The sequence below is a fragment of the Symphodus melops genome (assembly GCF_947650265.1).
Source record: "Symphodus melops genome assembly, chromosome: 8".
NCBI lineage: Eukaryota > Metazoa > Chordata > Actinopteri > Labriformes > Labridae > Symphodus > Symphodus melops.
Window position 1 is genome coordinate 8,231,314 of NC_136698.1, and position 21,413 is coordinate 8,252,726.

The following is a 21,413-nucleotide window of genomic DNA, read 5'->3' on the forward strand; positions in this document are numbered from 1 at the left end:
AGTCGTAACACATACATTACTGCTTATTACTACTACATGTAAGCGTAATTGACCCTGTTACATTTCGAGCAGTCCGTAACATTTATCTTTTTTACAACAAATACATTTATTCAATGCCAAAGCACTTCAATCAAAATCGTACAGGGTGAAAATGTTATTCAAGACCAACCAATGAACCGTGTCAAACCAAACACGTGTCAAAAACGTCACAATGTTTCTTAAAGTTTCCCTGAAAAACAAGTTGAAACTCTTTACTGTCTCGTCCCTGATGTAAGCTGACTTTTTCTCCCCTCTGCAGATCTGCTCCCAGCTGAGCACCAGGCTGGAAAAACAGCAGGCGGCAACAAAAGAAGAGCTGGACATTGTCAGGGTGAGATTAAAGCCCAGCTACTGTAGGAAGCTGCTGCAGTGAAGTTAGGAAAGCTTAAAAACTTCTGACTGCGGCTGCAAACTCAAGAGGGCTTGCGTCAGAATTTGAGGGATCATTGTGTCTTTCTGCTCAGTTAAGACGAGCTGACGTTGGTACATAATCACACTCCTCCACAAATGATCAGATCATTTATCCCGAATCAAACATGATGTTGCTCTTTATGGGTGTGGCGCTGTGACACCTCATGCCTGGATTAAGAACAGAGAGAGGCTGTCGTGATAGATCACAAAGAGAGTTTCATTTCGACTTATTTCAATCTGATGGCTGGTTAACAAAGAGACCCGTCTATCATAACAAAACACTACAGTCATTATTTATTTATAACAGTCATTATTTTAAAATCACTCCCCTATGATAAGAAGAGCAGAATAAAGTAATTTGGACAAAGGTAGGAAGACAAGAACGCTGGGATAAACGTGGTTGAAAAGGACGGATTGCTGTAGCATGGCAGCATCGCTCTCGTGCACTAAACAAAGATTGTCTGGCTGCAGAGTGCTGGGTGGATCTTAGCACTCAGTAGAATGAAATGGATGAACTCTGAGACATAAGCTGTCCCTTAAAAAAAGAGTAAAATACTGTTTTAAAAGAGTCATTCATGTCTGCTTCTGAGGTCCTACCAGGCAGAATCTAAAATCAAACAAAGATCACACTCTCTTAGTCTAATGCACAAAATATCCATGCATGTTTTAATTCTACATCGTCATCAGGGAATAGTCCTTTTTGAATGAACTGCCTCACCAGATGTGTCCTCTCATTTTACTAACTCGTATTTGCTTCTTGATCCTTTGCCACAACATTTAAGTGAACACGCACCAGAATAAAGGTTTTTAGTTGTCTGAACAGCATGCTCACTAACCCGTGTGTGTTTGTGTGCCCGTGCAGAGTAAAGTAAATGGCTGCGACCACTGCAGGGATCTGTTCAGCACCCTGGGGTCCGTCCAGACATTGTCCCCTGGCAGGGACAAGACGTCCACGGAGCCCATGGACGAGGAGAAGGACGGACTGAAGGAGCAGCTGAGGCAGCTGGAGTTGGAGCTGGCACAGACCAAACTGCAACTGGTGGAGGCTAAGTGTCGCATCCAGGTCAGGAGCAGACGTAGTGATGATGATGATGATGATGATGAGGGGGGGAGGGGGGGATCTTACAAACAAGAAACATGTTCAAAGTTATGATGACACTTAGAAGGTCAGTGTGTAAAAATACTAAAAACAAAATGCACCGTGTTGTCCTTCTTGGTGCTCCTCCTGACTCCTCGCTGCTCCTTGTTGCTGACACCTCCACTACTCTCGTCTCTCTGCAGGAGCTCGAGCACCAACGGGGACTCCTGATGAACGAGATCCAGGCAGCCAAGAACTCTTGGCTTAGCAAGACTCTGGGCTCCCTCAAGAGCTCTGCCTCCTCCTCTTCCTCCTCTTCCTCCTCCTCATGCTCCACGTCTCAGACCCCGTCCTCTCCAAAGGAGGGCCCTGCCTAGGCGACACTTCCCTCCATCTCTGTCCTCACACGAGCAGGAATGAGAAGGAGCAATGAGAGAATGCAGTATATCCTTTTTTTTTTTCTTCGAGCAGGTGGAAAGGCAGAACTTATTGCTCTGCCTTTCCAGAACCTGCTTATTGGACTGCAGAAATCTGAAAAAAAAATGAGCAAAGGGACAGGCGGAGGACTGGACAAGCCGCCTGTCGTGTTTACATTTCAGTGTCTGCTTCAAAGGTGACTGAATTGGTAAACTGATTTAAAGTTTGTTTTAAGTTCAGCATTTATTGCGGAAACTTCTTTTTAGGGTTTGATGCGGGAAATTGAAAGAACACTTAATTGATATTCAAACATTTACACGCGCTGTCATCCCTCTTATAGGTCAATACTTTAGCCCCACCAAGTGGCCAAACCTTCCTACTGCAGAGTTTTAGTCTTGCATGTAAGTGAGATTGTTGTCAGGGTTTAACCTACATCTGGTCACACAGGAGAAAACATCAGTTGAATGAAAGTGTCATGGCTGCAGCTGCAAAGAGAAATACAGTTTAAAATAACCCCAGCACCCTGAAGAAGGGAATACTGCATTCAGATTCATCAACAAGAACAACACAGAAAGTTGTTCTGTTTATAGTAATATAACATCAACAACGTTGTCATATAAATATGTATAACTAATTATTGATTTTTGTAATAATCTTGTACAGTTCTTTAAGAGAAGAGAAACACACAAGGAAGAGTTCTTTGTTAATTTTTTTTTTTTTTATTACTGTTTGGATATTTGAATGTCATCTCTCCAGATGTTGATGTAAGCACAGTGTGTGGACGATGTGGTCGAGTCCAATCGCTGCCGAGCTAAAGTGACGACCTGCAGAGATGTTTTGTGCTCAGCGTTCCTCCTCCTCCTTCAGCCATGGGTTACACTAAATACTGCAAGTAAACTACCAGATAGAGATTTCTTTAACTCCCAAGTTTCAGGACGTGAGAGGGCGTCATTTAGGCTTTTCTTTTACCTCCAGGTTTTAAAACAATGCAGCCACGTATTGGTGCACAGTGAGCTTAGCTGTGATCAGAACAGACATACTTTTATAAATTGAGGGATTTTATTTGCAATAAGCATAAAAGTGTCAAAATCTTCAATATATTTTGAAAATATCCACAACTTGTAGATTGACCTTGGTTGTTTTTTTTTGTGGTGAAACTGTTTTTGTTCTTAAAGTTGAACCACTCATCTCTGGCGTCTGGTGAGAAATCAGAGCTTTTGTTTTTCACTGGGAAGAATCTAATTTTCCCATGTTTAATTCATCCCAGAGTCTAAAAAGTGGCTTTAACAGAGCTTGATAATCTGTCACAGAAATCATGGAGAAATAGTGTCTCTCTTTTAGGTAACTCTGTGCAGACAACACCCAATGGAAGTCCTTATTCAGTAAACTAGCTCAACTTTAATCAGCAAGATTAAGTTGTGTTAGCCAACAAAACATTGCCAAATTCTCCTAAAGCCATTTGCACAGCTGTGCCATCCAACTTGTCTGCTCTTTATCGTGTCAGTTTTTTTACATTCCTCTCACAGTGAGGACAGTGTGGGATGCTATAATCTTCCCTGTGTCCATGTTGAACTGCTTGATCTGGTGCTTATTGCTAACACTTCTATAGAAGCTGTTTAAAACTATAGCTGCAAACTACTGTTTATAGAAAGGTAAAAATAATATCAAGTCCAAAGCTGAACAAAAGAAACGGTCTTAAATGATACATAGCTTTAACATGAACACATTTTATTATTGTGTTAGTTGATAGAGCTGCAGTGAATGTGCCAAATGTCCTGCTTTCTTTTTTTTCTTCACTCTGATTGTCACTCAAATCAGCTTTTGGACTTCGACCAAGTCCTTTTGTAATTGTCTGTGCGTGAATGTGTGTGTGTGTGTGTGTTTTTGAAGGTGTGTATGTGTGTTCTGCACTGTAATCCAGTGGTAAGGTTCGACACAGTTACTTGTTCACGTGGCTGCCTTTTCTGTTCATGACTGAAGCCCTTCGCTGACAAGAGGAAAACTATGTGGCTGTTCAAAACGTGCGATGGAGTCAGCTGTGCCATACCGTCTTCCTCCCTGCTCCGTCCCCCAGTCACCTCACCCAACTTTTACGACAACTCATTTTCACCTGAAAGACACGTTTCCTCAAATGAGCATCTGTCAACGACCTCCGAGCTCCACTTGAAGAAATGCATCAACTATCATGGAAAGGGAGAGAGAGGACACAGACTGGCTGAATACTATTGAATTCCAGGCGTGCTTTGCATTTCCAGTACATTCCTTCTTTAATGTTGCGGATCATGTTTGTTGCTCATGTCTGACAGTTACAATGTCATTAAAGTCCTGTAAACCGTGGCAAAGTTAGAGAGAGAGCTCCCCGGTCTTTAATGTGCACTGAAGCTACATTGGTATTTTAAACACTATTTCAAGATGTGTTTGATTGTTATTCTGATCACAGAGTATAATTATTTTTCAAATGGTGATTGTTGTTATTAAGGGGACAGATGCCAATTTATAATCCGCTCTAATCCACGGTTAATTTCAAAGATGTAAAAGCAGGCCGGGAGTCAGAGTAGAGGTGTGATGTGTTGTAATCTGTCAAACAACAGTCCTGTTACATATGGAGGAGCTGCTCCTCGACACTGTTAGCTGTACAAAAAAAAACTGTCTGACCTGCATTAATAAATCTCAGTTTTTCTGTTTATTTGATGTATTTTGTGTTTCTTTTGGATAAAAGAATATCAAAAATATAATCGTATTGAGATTTGATCACACAAGAAAAGAGTCTAGGTTTCTCAGTTTTCCATAATGTCCTGTCTGGACTGTAAGAGCTTTTATTGTTTATAACTGGAAGAACAAGCAGAATGAAAACAACATGCAAAACAAAACCAGACAACTCTTTCTACTCGTAGTTAGAGACTAATTAATTGTTTTCCTGAAAACAGTTTGGCTGATTTTACACAAATTAGAAGCCTGTTTGATCCGTTTGATGCAGCCGAGACTTAATGTATGCTGTGAGCCTTTCCTACATGTCATACCGTCACGCGTGTGTGTGTGTGATGTACTGCACTGTTCTGTCATTTAAATTTTGTAAATATGTGTTGTTAGCGACCCGCCAAGTGACTACAGATGCAAATGAACTAAATGGTAATTTAGTAAAATACATGAAATGGTCCCTTCACTAAAGAATTCTTCAAAAACACCAAAAAGAAAATAACTTTGTATCACAATGCCTGAAGTGGAAAAAAAACTGGACTAAATTCAGATTGTCTGTTTCGAGAATGATCAATTAATCTGCTAATGGAAAATATCCGCCAATATAAGCTCTACTGACTATTGTTATCAGCTAATTAACTAATGCGCAGATATTATTAGATTTATTATCCAGTCAAAAAAAACATTTGAGTGTTGAACTAGCAGTTCTCTTTCACCAGCAGGGTGCGCTCTAAGGATTCCAACAAGCATCATCACTCTCCAGAGAGTCAAGTAGTTTTGGTATTGGTATTGATCAGGCCAAGTTTGTGCTGTTGGTGTTTTTTAAAAAAAAGGTTTAGAAGTTTGAAACGACGAGAGCATTGAAATAATATCAACACTGTGTGCAACACTTAATGTCTTTGTATTTTTAACACTTAACACAAGTAATTAAAAAGAAGGCTTTGTTGAAGCTCAGTAACTTTTGGTTAAAAAAAAAACATCAGAACATGTCAGAACACCAAAATGCAAACTTTCTAACTCAGCTTAATAAAATACAAGTCTACTGGAATGAAGTTATCTATTTCAGTTATCCATAAAGAAATCAATAGTGTAAGATCAAATCTGATACCAGAGCAGCCCAGAATAAACATATATTATAGAGACATTATAGCAGAATTCAAGCTGAACAGGACATCAGAATAGAATATGATCAAAGTTTTATCAAATATGTCCTAAACTGTGTGAATATTATAAATGAAAGAGCTGATTTGAAATACATACAAGAAGCATCATGCATGTTAGTGCTGATGGATGATGATGATGATGACTGCTGCATTTATAGATCATTCAGTACCTGTCATCAGTGACGCCCATGTTTGTGTATCTGCTGAACAAACACTTCTCACTCTTTGGTTTTCATGTTGCTGACTCGGTCATTGATTTCGTCAAAGTAGTCATCAGTGAGGCGAAGCATCTGATTAACAGCACTGAGCAGCAGGATGTCGCAGTTTGAGTTCACCTCCAACTCCTCGCTGTAGTTCTTCACCGGAACAACACAGGACAACGGCAGGCCGAGCCGAGTGCTGGCCTCCTGCATCTGAATGACAAAACATATGTTAAAAACTAATAATAATAAAAAAAAAGAATTGTGCCAACTTTTGAAAGTTAAACATTCTTTATTTGTCTTATTATGAGTAAAAGTCAGGTTATTAAATTGTTGATAATGGCATCCTAGCTTTTACAACAAACAACTTTTAAACAAAAGTCACATGAACAATTATTCTAAATGATATGACTTTGATTACCTGCAATCTTACTGATGCTTTACAATATATATGATACGTCAAGGTCAGATTTATCGTATTTATCTGATCAACTTTCAGCCTTGAAGATGGAGAAAACATTCACAGGACATTTTAATACTTTTTGATAAGCGTGAAACCTTAGTGCTCACCATTTCCTTAATGTAGCTACTCTTATAAACGTTTGTCACATCCTCTGACACCAGAGGACAGGCTTTATCGACTTTAGTGAGCAGGACCAGTTGAGGGACTCCTGGAAACAACAGAGAAAGGACATTTCACTGAGGATTCTTTAGTGTCAGGTCAAAAACACTCAAAGGCCAAAAAGTCCAAACAAAGCTGCAATAAATAAACGTGAATATCTTAAATAAAATAAAAACACATAGAAGAAATAACGGATAACTACTGCATATGAAAATTCTAACCTTTATTTAACCAGGAAGAGAAACTCATTGAGATTATAAATCTCTTTTTCAAGAGTGTCCTGGATAAAGTTGACAACATCAAACAAATACATCAACAAACTTCTTCTCTGTTTTACACTGTCGATCTGCTTACTGTAATTAAACGTAACTCTGCCATCACTCCCTGATGAGTCGCCCCTCCCCTAAACAACCCTGACCTCCTGAGCTTGTTAAGGCCCTGACACACAAAGCAGAGGGCAAATAACTAGAGGTGATGAAGGCCGCCTGTGTCGTCACCTTACATCTTGGCCAAAAAGTTGCTGACGCCAATTCAACATGTCAAATTTGCAAAAAAAAAAAAAAAAAAGGCAGACAGGAGCCAACGGGTAGCAGTGGAATCGGACACACCGCAAAAACTAAGTTGACGGCCGCTCACCGACAGTCCAACTAGGACCGACGGCTGACGATCTCTTTGGTGTGTCAGGGCCGTTAGAAGAGTAAAAACTGACGCTGCTTCAAGCACAGTCTCCATGGCTGAGTCATCTGTTGGTACCAGTAGCTGTGTGGCTTGCAGACAGCTCCTCTAAGTTAATGGGTCTACATTTTACTGACCAGTCAAGTTGATCTTTCTGCGGATAGCGTCCAACTTCTCCTCCAGCTTTGAGGGCATGATGGAGACCTTGCAGGCATCAAGGACATAGGCAACACAGTGGACCTTGTCCTTAAGCTCTGGTCTCTCACGATATCCATGGGCATCCAAATCCAAAGGAGCAGCGGGGTTGAACTGAGATGTTCAGTAAACAGACAAAAAAAGAAGAGGTTTGTTTAAACTGAAGTCAACTTTATGATTAATACTTTCAAAATCCTGTTAGATGGGACAAATTGCAGTAGGCTACCTGATAGCGATCTGGCAGATGGCCCCTAAGTATGCTGATGATGTCATCCAAGCCTATCCCCGCCCCTGTGCTTTCCTCTAACCCCATGGTATCACACAAGATGATTGGCAGAGGTTTTCCTTCTCGTCCATCATTCAAAGAGTAGGTACGAAACTGTTGAAGGAAGCAGAAAAGGAACAACTCACAAAAAGTCTCCACTAATGGAAATTATTAATAGTCAGACTGTAACCTGCGTGGTGAGGCTGGTGGTGGAGCATCCAGCCATGGCCTGATTGCTGACGTGGCCTCTGAACACAGACTTGAGAGAATTAAAGAAGCTGGACTTTCCAGCTCCAACTGGCCCAATTAACAGGACCCGGGCCTTGGACACAGAGCTGACTAATGGTCTGTAGGTCCTTAGATTATCCACCAGCTCTGTTCTCTTCCTATAGAAACAAGAAAAGGCTGATTGAGAAACAGCTTGTACATACATCAATAACCTACAAGATGGTGCTGAGTATGGCACTGTATGTCCTGCCACGCACATCCTCTTTTCTTGTTATAATGTCGAGAACACTTTCCTCATTTCATCCTAATAACAAACACTACTGTTTCTTCTAAGCATCCTTTTTCTCACTTGATCTATTATAGCACATTACACGATATTCAGCTTACTTAGTTTCCCAGATTACAGTTCTCCATGGGCTCTCCAGTTCAGTCATTTCTGTAAAAAAATATATAAATATATATATATCACAAAAAAAAGTTTTAAAAATAACGATCTTGTATAACCTATTTTTATGGTGAGGAGAAAGACGTACAACACACAACATATGTAAGGAATAATTTATAGTGAGCATGTTGACAGAGCAGGACTGTGTTGTTTGAAGTTCCTGTGATGAGTTTTAATCTGATAATAAAACACACTGAAACTAGCACAGATGAATCAATTTAACCTAAGAAATAAAAGCAAGAATCTCCATATACTTCATTTTAAAGCCTGAAACCACTGAACAGCATACTGCCGAAACAGCCTTTAAAAAAAAATAATAACTTTTCCACGCTAAAGGTTACATTTGGGATGCATGTTAAACACTTAAAATAAGTAAGGATGACATTTCGTTAAAAAATTTAAAATAAAAAATACATACAAAAATAAATGTTCACTTCAGCCCTTCTCGACAGTGTTTTACTGATACCTGTCTTGCTCAGGAAAATGGTGCACAGTACAGTGTACGTGTTATTATTTCTAGTTCTTGTGCCCAGCACCCATGTTATGTTGCACATGCACCTATCTTTGTGTCCTTAGGCTTGTTGGACTTAGATGAGTTTTGTATCATTGCTTCTGCAACACTATATTGAAGCTGTAAAGGGTGTAGTGTAAGGATGTTTCTAACAACTAGTTTCCTGTCTGTTAAATAGACATTTAAATTCATCTTGTCAACTGCTGAACTTGATAATATTTTTTTAGACAAATAATACACTTAAATAGAAATATAAAATCTCTTTAAATGAAAAGGAGCAGAAACAAGATTAATCTTTGATCTTCTGCCCCTCTTTCACATGACATGAATTAACTAAACACTTAATCCAAAAAACAATTCAAAATTAAATCATTTGGCTGCAGGCAAACAGCCACTCTGAGCAACCTAGTAGGTTCTCGCTATGAAAAGCCTTTCATACCGTTCAAAGCAAACTTAAAATGCTGCTGAATGTGTGGCACATTGTGATGTGTTAGTGAGGTCAAATTGTGTTTTCAATTGTTTCGGTCCTCCTTGAAGTTAACCTCAACATGCCTAAGCTGAATGTGGGTATGCATTTTTCCTGTTGATATGCCAGTTTAACGAGTTTACATACAAATTTATTTCAATTTTCCGCAAATACTGACAAACCAGGCTGCTCCTATGACTGCCATCCCTCAGTAAAGTAGGGAACTTCAGCCCTGACTAGTGGCAGGTAGCTGCATTATAGCTTGGACACATTATTGCTCAAGCATTTTGGGTCACAGACTAGTAATTCTGATGCAAACAAGCAGGGGTAACTACCTTCTACTCTAGATTTTTAGATATACTATCAAATTAGGTTACTTACGAGACAAGATTAGGAAAATGCAAGTTTCTGTATGATCACATCATTATCAGCTTTTGGTATTTTCAGGATACAAGATACAATAACTCCTCAAGAATATTGTGCCAAATGACACAAAAACAGATAGATAAGATATTCACTTTAATAACTCACCCACGACTTGGTAAACTTCACACTCAGTCATGTTGAGGTCATTGCCATGCATTTCTGCAGCAGTGAAGGTGTAGTAATTTCCTGGATTGCTATGGACCACAGGTTGGCTTCCATTTACCAGAACCAAAGCTTCTCCAAAATATGGCCCAGAATTAGCAACCATTCTCACTGCATGAGCAGGGCTTGTGACTGGATATTTGAGGAGCTTTTCTCCACTGAATGTGAAAAGGAAGGCCTGATCATCGTGCACGTACTGTGCTGACTGACTGAATGGTTGTTTAGTGTAGCCCCCAAAAACATAACCAGAGGCATTGAAGCCCACAGAGACTGTGGGACTGCGGGTGTCACATCGTTGGTGAAAGGCTGCACCAGTGAATCCGTGGACGCTGGCCTTGTACAGCAGCTGCAGGTTGACTCTCCCTAGCTGTGTGCAGATACTTCTCTGCTGGGTCCTGGTAAGTCTGGAGTTCATGGTGAACAGATGGTTTGCTGAGTTTTGTAAATGATGCTGAAGAAATCTTCAGTGGTGTCTAAATAGAAAAAGAAACAGAGTCTTTATAAAATATAAACAGTAGGTTAGGAAAATCAGTCTTAAGCTAATTATAAACAAAAAAAACATTGTATTAACACTCTGCAGTTGCATATTTGTATGAATGAGCTCTGAATCTGTAATGTTCAATCTTAGGTTTGTACATTACGATTGGGCTGATGATTATATTGTGTTACACTGTTGATGGAATCAGCTATAGCTATAACTGGATTTTACTATATCCAGTTCAAGACATAACAACAACAACAATAATAATAATAATAATAATAATAATAATAATAATAATAATAATAATAATAAATTAAAGGCAAGCTAGGTAATTTCCTCCAGATACATATTCTTTTAGGATTTTGGTTGAAATTGTCTTTAGGTCCTGACAATAAATAATAATTCATGTGCTCTAAAAAAGAAACAAAGACAATCCGTCATCTGTAGCAGATGTAAACTGCACCTTGCTCGCTATCTACTCCATGAATGCACGAGCCCACACTCTAGCGCTTGTGCATATAAGTGAGGGGCGTGCCTTGTGGACATTTTCATAATACTGTGAAAACCTAAAATACAGTTCACTAAAACAACAACGTTTTCATTGCTGTATTTCAGTTCATGAAACTCCTAACTGGAGTCAAATGAAACAATGAAACGTTATTATTTAACCACAGACTACTTTACATTAAAGTAGCCTCACATTTCTGCCTCAGTTTCAAAGTAAGTTTTCAAACCTCTTTTAAACTACATTCCAGCGTCACTCCTTCTTTCAAGATTAGAATAATTAAAAATGTTACTTAAATTTAAAGCACTATTTTGAACGATCTCCAGATTAAACTTCGGACATTTGCCTCCGGAGGTCCAAACACTTCGGTAAAACACTCTTCGTAACTTTAACTAAACGTTTAATATTAAATGAAACCTCTAACGGTTTCTATTCTTACCTTCTTGGCGTGTGAACAGCTAGGCACTGACCATCTCAGAGAAAATAGGAAGACTGACAGTAACAAGGATGATAAAGTGCTTTCTGGTAAAATGAAACTGAAAGTGTCCTCATTTGATTCTTCACATAGACTATGTGGGAAATCAATCTCTCAATCGACTTTACTATTGTTATAGTAATAGTAGTATTCGTAGAGTAGTAATATAGTAACAAAAAGAAAAAGTCTAAAAACATGAGACAGCCAGATTACTGTTCATTAGAGGTCTCTGGTGCGGCTGCATGTGTTTTAATGAGAGCTCCACCTCCTCTTGTTGATGCATGGACCACAGAGAGACTCATCATTACATACAGGTTCTTCATTATTACAAGGACGTGTCCAGTTTTAACCTAGTGAAGAACAGTATCATTTTGTGAAGATAAAATGTTGTGAATTTAATTGTAATAGTACAAATGAAAAATACTCAAATTACAGATTTGTTTATATGTACTGTAGCAAAGTTCTTATACTTTGTTACTTTACAACCCTTTTTAATTAAACTCTTTGAACTGTTAAAACACATAGCTTGTGTCTGACATGTGTTACCTGCTGTGGTTTTCAATGCTTTTAATGATCATCTTCTCTAAAAACTTTTTTTAATGTGTAAGCAGAGTAAAATACTTTCACAAATCTGTTCAGTTTTTAAAATGTCTGCATTTCATGACCTTTAAACCATCACTTCAAAATAAAAAAAACAATGAATACAAACCATAATAAGCCTTTTCATAAAGCAGTCAATGAAATGAAGAGAATAATTGTTCATTTTATTGCAATATTCATTATTATAAGATTGTATTTACCAGGACAGCTAGCTGCATAAAGACCCTGACACAGCTGTAAAGAGCAAGTGATGTCAATAACATCATAGTGTGCACTCCAAATATTAAGACTGTTAAACTTTGCTATTCATGGTCAAGCTTAGAAATATGTTGAAAATATGACAATTTTTGCTTTAAGTATGTCATTTCAAGAAATCCTGAATCAGAATCATCTGGCCATGTATGCGTAAACACACACAAGGAAAGTGTTTTCAGTAACTGTGCTCTCAATGTACAAAGTTAAACTGATCGTCTCAGCAGACGATAGGACAGCTCTGGACCCCTCCGAACTTTAATCCACTCTCATCATGAGAGAAAGTTCCATATATAAGTGAATTAGTTAATGCTGCAAGCTTTCCCAAAACATTGGACATTACACACAAGGTAAAAGAAAAAAGTGTAAGTTACATATCAAGGAGTTGGTGATGTCATAACTCTTTCAATCCAACATAAAGGCCCTTTAAATTGAAGTGAGTGCACAGGCTCATTAGTTGATGACATTGAACATGGTTATAACTCTATCTTTGGCAGGGTGTATTGTGGTGTATTGTCCTGGAAATACAGGTCAGCATACTGCAGGATGTGATCCACAGCACTAAGCAGAAGCACGTCAGTGTTGACATTCACATCCAACTCTGATGAGTAGTTCTTCACTGGGACGATGTAGGAGGTGGACATACCCAACAGAGCTCCAGCTTTAGCTATCTACACACACACAAAAAAAAAAAAAACCACAATCTGTAGTTTGAACGCATTGAACTCCTTCAATCCCATGCTTAATAAAATGGCACTATGACAACAGAAAATGATTCAGCATAATTACTGAAAATAAAAGCTGGGAAAACAAGATTTAAGATTTTTACATTTTTCTCCTTACACATGACTGTATCTTATATGGACTTTTTTTTACCCACCATGTCCTTAATGACTCTGCTTTCGTAAACCTTTGTCACATCTTTGGCAGTTTCTGTACACACTTGGTCGACGTGGGTGAGTAGAGCCACCTGGTGAACACCTAACATACAAACATGATGCTGTCACGATTGCTTTCCACGCAATTACATGAAGAAAAAAAAGAACATATTGGCAGTTCTACTTCATCTTCATATACAAATATAGGTAAAAGATTACTTTAATTTTGCTTCTGAATATTCCAATAAGAAGAGGATAGAGTGGCTTTAATGTTCATGTCACATTCATCTGTTTAAGTGAGAACCCTTTGTGATCCTCTGCCTGTGGCCTCTTCCTTACCCAGGTCACTGATGTGCTCTCGGAGCTGCTGGAAGGTGGTACTGAGGCCTTTGGGGTAGGTCAGGACTTTAGAAGCGTCCACCACAAAAACCACACAATGGATCTTCTCTCTGATGCTGGGCTTCTTCACATAGCCCACAGTCTCAGACCTCACCGGCTGGTCTGGGCTGAACTGGGGGAGGAAAATGAAGAGGTAACTTCATCGTCTAAGTGTGCCATCATTGGCTCATGAAAAGATAATCTGCAGCTAAAGTTGACTGATTTTTTTTCTAATGGTATTTATAATTGACTAAATCTATGTGTTTACTGGCATTAGAGTAAAATACTCATACCATCATCAGTGTTCTTACAAGTTCTGCAGTGAATATATAATATTATAAATATTATATACATAAAATATAGAGAGTCAACCTCATAGTCCAGAAGAGGACACGTCAACAGCTTAGACCTACATAAAGACATGACAGCTCCCAAAAAGTCATGCCAAGACATTTGGGGCTCCCCCTGCTGTCTGCCTGCAGTGAAGAATTAAAGACTATAATCTCTGCCTCTGTTAACAGATAGGAACACTACAATATCACGCTATATTATTAAAAATAGCTCATAGTAAAATTAGCTATTAGCTATCAGTAGATAGTGTATTCTAGTTAAACAAATAATATTTTGCAACACTCTTTGTTTTTATCCAGCAAAGGGAGCTATCTGTTTGTTGTTGCTCAGTAGCTGAAGAAGAGAGGAGTCAAAATAAGAAAAAGGATGATTTGCACTTTTACTGTCACAGACACTTCTAGAAAATCATGATAACATGTTATTATGTACGAAGTATCAATATACATATTGTATTGTATCGTCAGTCGAATATATCATTTCATGCAGTTGCAACTCCAGTCAAACTACAAAGTAAAAATACATGTCTTTACATTTAATCTTTCTTAAAAATGTCATAGTTGTTTGTTATATTTGGCTGTTTTTGTCTAAGTCTAACTTTTCTGAGAAGTTTTTATCAGTTTAGATAAGAGATACATAACTTTTCATGTTTCATTAGTAAGTTAAATGTGTTTTGATAACCAGACGAAAGAGGATATCAAAACCATGGCTGTTGTCATGGATACCTACTGCACAGACGATGCACAATATGTCCGTGCCCAGCGCGGGGGGGGATTTCAGCTAAGTTACAGATGAGACATTTCAGACTGGAAAAAATTACTGACTCGCACTGTAATCTGCAAATCCTTGCTGTGGGCCTCTCCTGCTCACCTTGTGTCCCTCAGGTACATGACCTTTGATGATGGACAGGACATCATGGAGAGTCAGGCCCGTCATCTCTCCATCTCCTAGGCCCAAAGCATCACACAGGACCAGTCCTGTAGGATCCTCTCCCTTCGGTCCACGGATGTTGAACGACTGCAGCTGACAAACATAAAGAAGTTCATGGGATTGATGTGCTGATGGGTCGTTCACAAAGACTGTCTTGACTCTTGACACAATGTAATGAAGCGTTGCTGTAATGTACATTGAATCTGAATGTTTGTTGAAGACTATTAAGGTATCTTGCTATTTTAGAAGGGAATAATATGAAACTGTTTAAGTATTTTGCCTCAGTAAAACATCAGCGCTGCTTTTACCTTCTTGGTAAAGCTGGTGGAGGACGAGCCCACCATGGCCCGGTTTGTTACTCTGCCATTAAATGCAGACTGGACCGAACTGATAAAGCTGGACTTTCCTGAACCGAGAGGTCCCAAGAGGAGCACCCGAGTCTGAGTCGCCTCCCCACACCTTGGAGTGTAGGAGCTGATGGTCTTCATCAGACCTGTCTTGTGCCTGGATTGTCATTTTAGATACTTTCTGTTTACACTTTGTTGAAGTGGCAGGAGTGCATTTATGATTAAAAAGTACGGGGTATGGTCTTGAGAGTAAGTAAAATACAGTTTATTTTAGCTTAAAGCGAGCAGTAAATTCAACAATTACATACATAGTTTCAAGCTTAACTTTATGTAATGTTCCAGTTTTTACTTACTCTTCAGTCCACTCCATGTCTCTCCATGAAGTCTCCAACTTCTGTTGAACTGGAGAGAGATCAAGAGTTGTTAAAGTTTATGTTTTTTGTTTTTTTCTCTACTTAGAGTTGAAATTCTTAAAGAAAAAAAGGGGACTAATGTATGGTCAATTGCATTTCCAATTAAATGTAATTTTCTAGCTTTAAGGATTAGATGATAATGACGTAATTTCAGGGGTGTCACGTCCCGAAGATTCCAAAGGTTAAAATGAACATTTTTTGAGACACTAACACCAAACAGGCATTAAAGGGACAGACACACAGACTGCTTGTCTACGGCATGCAAGAACTATAAAGAATGGAAACTACAGCAGTGTGTGGTTTGGATGGCAAACAGAAGGTTAGATTCATGTATGACAGGTACTGTGAGTTTGCAGTTACTGAGGAGGGGCAGTTCAGGAGAGCGTGAGACGCCATCAGCTCAATTTGTTTAAAAGGAGATGGCTGTTTGTTTGTTTTTTCCCTTGACATTTTGGTTCTGTTTTCTATATGTTTGAACTCATCTGTATTTGTTTTACTTGATGGGCTCTGTAGTCTGCATTTACTGTTTTGTGAACAGTAAAAAGAAATTGTAAAACTGTAAAAATAAGACAATGCCTCCAACCTTTTTTTTTGCCAATGTCAGTCTTTGACTTGCATCTTGGTTTGGGCCTGTTTAGAAATTTTTCTGAAAATGAAAACAAAGTTTGTTTTTCACTCTCCATTGTAATGGCGGTTAAAAAAAAGAGTCAGAATCATCTTGTATGTCCATTGATGATTCAGGCGTCTTTCCAGTGTCTGTCACAAAACAGGCATAATCTATATTATATATAAAATCTATGGCCTTCTCTATGTTTTGACTGTATTAACATTTTAAATGGGACTGATAGTTTAGGATCATTATCCTTAACCATTATTTTTACGTTTAATTATATTTTTCTGAATGAACAGAAATCTCCTCTTATTTCTACCTTGCAAAACCTTTGACTCTCTCAAGTATGATGCCTCACCTACAGAAACACAGGCATGATGCGTAGTGTATTTAAAACAAATTGAAGCAAAGATAGTAACTAAAGTGGAAAAATTAAAATAAATTGGTTAACAATAAAAGCAAGACAATGCCAGCAGTCTTTCTGTAATTTGTAGCAGTGCTGTTTTTGACTGTGAACTCAGATTAGGACTGTTTCGAATCTTACCTGAGAATGGAGTAAAGGGTTTGTACCCCACTGTCTCTTTTGAAACAGGTTCTGCAGTACAGACAGTAAGATCTTCGACAGGTACACTGAACACGGGTTTTGGGAAAGGTGATGCAAAACTGAAAGCAACCACAACGAGGTGGACATAATAAGGAAAGAAAATCAAAAGAAAATCATTTGGTAGCGCTATCAAAACATTTTTAAATGGCAAGATCCATCTGTCAAAACATAAATCAATGCATATTCTTAAGCAAAACACAACAATGAAATGAAAAAAAAAATCCAGCACAAAAGTATTTAACAGTTGACCTCTGGGTTTGCTTTCTGGGTAAATGGTCAAGTACTTAACAGTATATTTTTAAAATAAGTGATTCATGGTTAAAAAAAAAAAACAAAACGATGAAAAAGTTCTAATATAGCCTACCAAAAACTAGTTCCGTCTTTTCATAACTGATGAATGACTGTGACCATAGACTATAAATTAAATCGTCTATGGTTGTGACAAATAAGAGCAGCTCAGACAAGCCTGTTAGTTTACCTGTAGCCAAAATAAAAATACCAAAGGATAGTCTTTTTACAAGTCCATGTTAACTTGTATTTTTTAAGTTCCCAAATCTGCCTGTGTCACGTTAAAAAGTATTACCTGAATGTTTTTTCTTTCTGCATGGTGGCTGCAGTCTGCAGTTCGTCGTGGCGACAAACACAATGAAAATACAGGAAAGTCCAGCGAACAGGAAGAGGTGAGGCATTTTCTGAAGAAAAGAAACTGAAACTTAAACCGTGAGTTAAAGGCGGACAGCGCTGTAAGCCTACATAGCGGAACTATTAGTTATTGTTTTAACACAGGGCTAGATTACCAAACCTTAAACACAACCCCTGTGAATGGCTATTGGGGTATTAAACCGTGGAAGCCAATGCATGGGAACACAGGATTATTTTTTCTCAAATGCAAATTGGATGTTTTTTGTAAACAGTTGCAATTGCAACTTTACTTGTTTTTAAAAAGGACAAAATACCATAGACTGTAAAAATACAATGAATATCTGATGAGTAGCATGAGTAAGCCCGCCCCCCACACACACACATATATATACACACACTCAGGTTTCTTTCTATTCTATTCGGAAACAGACACCTACACTGTTGCACTTACAGTATGTGCAAACTCACAATAAAATGTTTTAAATCACTTTTATCTCAGCATAAATCTAACTCTATTACTGTAGTTGTATTTTAAATTCAGCTTCTTTTTGTATGTATTTTCACAATGATGGGTAAAATTTTAAATAATTTAACATGTTTATTTGGTTATGGAACGCACCCCCTTTTCGTTGTGTCTCATGAACCTCCAGTGGGTCCCGACCCCCACTTTGGGAACCACTGGCCTCGGCCTGTATACATTACATACAACATTCTACCATTGTAATACTTTAAAGTTTTCCAGAGGTAAATGAATGTCTTCGATGCTGGAGAATTACTGCAGAATTACAGTATGACTGTGCTGGTGGGAGGATGTGGGAGTGTTCCCACAGAATCTTAATTCCTAAGGACACTTTCATTTCTGAGGACTCTTCCACTTAGTTTAACTTCCGCCTGTGGCTCTGGTTTATCCAATCAGTCATGATTTTTTACTTTTGGTGACAGGTATGTCTATTAACAAGCAGATGTTTTGACATGAGATAAAACTTTAGAAAGACTGATCACCTTTTTCTTAAAAGTGTTTTTCTTTGCTTGTTTTACTGGTGTAACCAAATAAAGGAATTGACCAATACTGCTAAACTTTGATGGAAAATGTGCTTGATTTTGAATCCATCCATCCATTTTCATCTTTTTTTTCATACAGTGACATAGGTTGGTTGTTTAATGTAATGTCTGTTTTTCCATATGTCCACTGGATGGTGCTCTGCTCCTGTGTTTGAAGCTGTGGACGCTCAGACTCTACATGTCAGCAGAGGTCAACCCATGTCCACAGAGAGAGAGTCTTTATCACTCAGTAGTTTTTAATGTGGTGTGTGTGTGTGTGTGTGTGTGTGTGTGTGTGTGTGTGTGTGTGTGTGTGTGATGATGGTTTGAAGACAGCTTTAGATCTGCAATCAAGGGCAGCATTATGTTTACTTCTAAATGTTTTGGGGAAAACAGTAATGCACACTGTTTTTTACCAGCTAAGTGCATTATCACACATACATCAGATCTCATGACTGGATTGAATATAACTCCTTTATTAAATGTTTTACTTTGACATCTCAGTGGAGGGATTAATAATATGAATATAGTATAAATTAACGTTTGATTTTACTAGTTTGAAATGTTTGTGCAGCATGTGAACTTGGTTTCTTGCTTTCAGAGGATTTTAAATTAACAAAAGAACAAACCATAAACAACAAAGAACAAATAAAGTGCATTATTGAGTTTGCGATGTGAATGTATTTGACATCACTGAAACAGTAAACTTCAAACTGCTTGTCCTTTTAATCCAAAACTCAAACCATATTACGAGTGTGCTAATTTGGTTAATCCAGCTTTTCCCCCTTATTATTTCATAGTCTTCCACACGTCTGCACATTTGACATGCTGTCAGCACACTGTGGACTGAAGTTGTTCCTGTACTTCACTTTAACTCGTCTGATTTTCTTTTCTTTTTTTTCCAGGTTTCTTCAGTCATTGTTTTGGCCTGGTACCAACTCAACTTCCGTTGTTCTCCAAAGCGGCCTCATATTGTGATCCAGATCCAGAGAGCCCCAAAGGATCTGACAGAAAACAAATCCCATCTATCAGATCTTCACATGGTAAGGTTTTATTCAATCCCCTCTTAATTGTTGTCACCATCATTCTAAACTGGCGTTCACTGTATTCATTTAGATCTAATTGTCTGAGGACTTTCTATTTATTAATAGTGAAAATAATCTGAACTTCTCAGTTCTTTGTCTTGTCAGTAGAGATGATAGAGGGCATACTTTCTGCAGCAATGAAAGAAAACATGTTTTGAGGTTCTTTTAGGTCAGCCGTCTGTCAGACAGCCTGTGAGTACTCAGGCATAATAACAGCCCACAAAAAGACACTGCTATCTTTATAACCTTGTGGCCGTACATAGATATTGCTGTGTCAGCTATAGTTTAGATTCTTGGAAACTGACATGGGAAGATTTTCAACAGTTTAGTAAAGGGTAATTAGGGAGATGTGAATCTGGATGGAAAACATGTCATAGCCTACTTTGAAGAGTTTGATACAGAAGTTCATGTCAGAGCTGCTTACCAACATCAAACAAACAACCTGCTGAGGCCTTGAGGTTGTGACAGGATGTCATTAAAAGTGAGTGTCACCCTTGATAGTTGAATAATAAGGGTGTTATTTTTGGATGGAGGATGTTTCCCTGCTCATACTGGAGAGCCACAAACCCAAACAGATTGGCCCTGTAAGAACAGACCTGATGATGAAACAGTCCTGACACAAGACACAGGTGTGATGTTTGTGATTATGTGTAAGACACACTTTAAATAACTTGTGTAACCACATCAGGACTGTAGTCGGGCTTAGTGGGTCCTGCTTGTAACTTACTGAATATATTGATTTTCTTCCTTTTTTTTGTTGCTAAAATTGGACGTATCAGAAGTCTCCTGGCTATATACATCTCAACAGAAACCCGAGAACATACAAAAATGAGTTACCTTAATTAAAGAAAATCTGAATGTTTAGGCTGTCAGAATGTAGTAATACAGCAGTCTATTAGGGGCCATTGAAATATAAAGATACATCGTTATGAGTTCATACAGCAAGGAGTCTTTTATACTTTTGTTTTTGATTACCGGATACAAGTTAGGGAAGAAACTAAAAATGATTGTCATAGTTATTTCATGATACTTCATATAGAGCAGGACTAGTCTTTGATTTTAGTCTTTGGGCAAAACTTCTGATGTCATCTTTGTCAACAATAATCAGTTTATCTCACGCACCAAGACCTCTTTGTCGAGGTACAATCTCCAGGTCTAGAGCTGCTCATCATGCCGGGACACAAACACAAAATCTGACCATTGAACAAACTCCCCTTTAAAAGAAGAAAAAGAAATGTATAAGAAAATAATGATCAAACAGGTTCAAGAAACCTTGTTAAACATTTTCAATATTTCTCAGTTCTTTTGAAATGCTGCTATTTTGGGGGGGTGGGGGGGGGGGGGGACAGAACAACTGCAATGTGCTGAACATGTAAAGTGAACATGTAAAATCCTCATATGTGTTATTCAGTGACGAGGCCACCCAGACTTACAAACTTGGACTAAGAATAAAGGTGTTGTGTGTCTCCTGAAATAAGCTCATGTCCAATAAACCCAGATGCACAGTGTGAACATGCTCAGTCACTGGAAGGGGCACAGCTTGTCCTTGGCATCGTTGCATCTGTCTTGGAAGTGCAGGAATAAACATGAGGACAGCTATTGATATCAGCCAATGTGCCTTCACAAGACGCTAAGTAACACCAAGTATAAAATTCTGTCCAGGAACATTTCCCGCCAAACGTTGCAAGCCAAATTGTCATGCAGTGAGGCTTACTCTTCCTCGGCCTCTGGGCCTGTGTGTTTGAGTAGTTCAGTCACATCCAGCTCTGACTCAGCACTGATATCTGTTATGCAAGGAGCTGCAGGTGGAGAAGGAAGAGGAGG

General features: G+C 38.5%; 2 protein-coding genes across 5 annotated transcripts in view; one reads left to right on the plus strand and one right to left on the minus strand.

Annotated features, from left to right (window-relative positions):
- The window catches only part of rabgap1l (RAB GTPase activating protein 1-like), a 97,960-nt gene extending 93,329 nt beyond the window's left edge, over positions 1 to 4,631 (plus strand). For all 4 annotated transcript variants that reach the window (XM_079349785.1, XM_079349786.1, XM_079349787.1 and 1 more), the window contains 3 exons: positions 299 to 370; positions 1,313 to 1,513; positions 1,732 to 4,631. In XM_079349785.1, coding sequence (XP_079205911.1) covers positions 299 to 370; positions 1,313 to 1,513; positions 1,732 to 1,905 — 447 coding nt within the window. In that variant the 3' untranslated portion in view covers positions 1,906 to 4,631. The remainder of the gene's footprint in view (positions 1 to 298; positions 371 to 1,312; positions 1,514 to 1,731) is intronic.
- A 399-nt stretch (positions 4,632 to 5,030) lies between these two features.
- LOC306828560 (interferon-induced protein 44-like) lies at positions 5,031 to 17,603 on the minus strand. The gene is made up of 16 exons (XM_079351080.1): positions 17,405 to 17,603; positions 16,762 to 16,880; positions 16,191 to 16,253; positions 15,548 to 15,596; positions 15,156 to 15,351; positions 14,788 to 14,940; positions 13,531 to 13,702; positions 13,194 to 13,294; positions 12,794 to 12,984; positions 9,944 to 10,461; positions 8,378 to 8,426; positions 7,953 to 8,148; positions 7,724 to 7,876; positions 7,440 to 7,611; positions 6,576 to 6,676; positions 5,031 to 6,218 (listed from the first exon to the last, which is right to left on the minus strand). The coding sequence occupies exons 1-16, from the start codon at positions 17,425 to 17,427 to the stop codon at positions 6,024 to 6,026; spliced, it is 2,451 nt and encodes an 816-aa protein (XP_079207206.1). The 5' UTR covers positions 17,428 to 17,603; the 3' UTR covers positions 5,031 to 6,023.
- Positions 17,604 to 21,413: the final 3,810 nt, after the last annotated feature.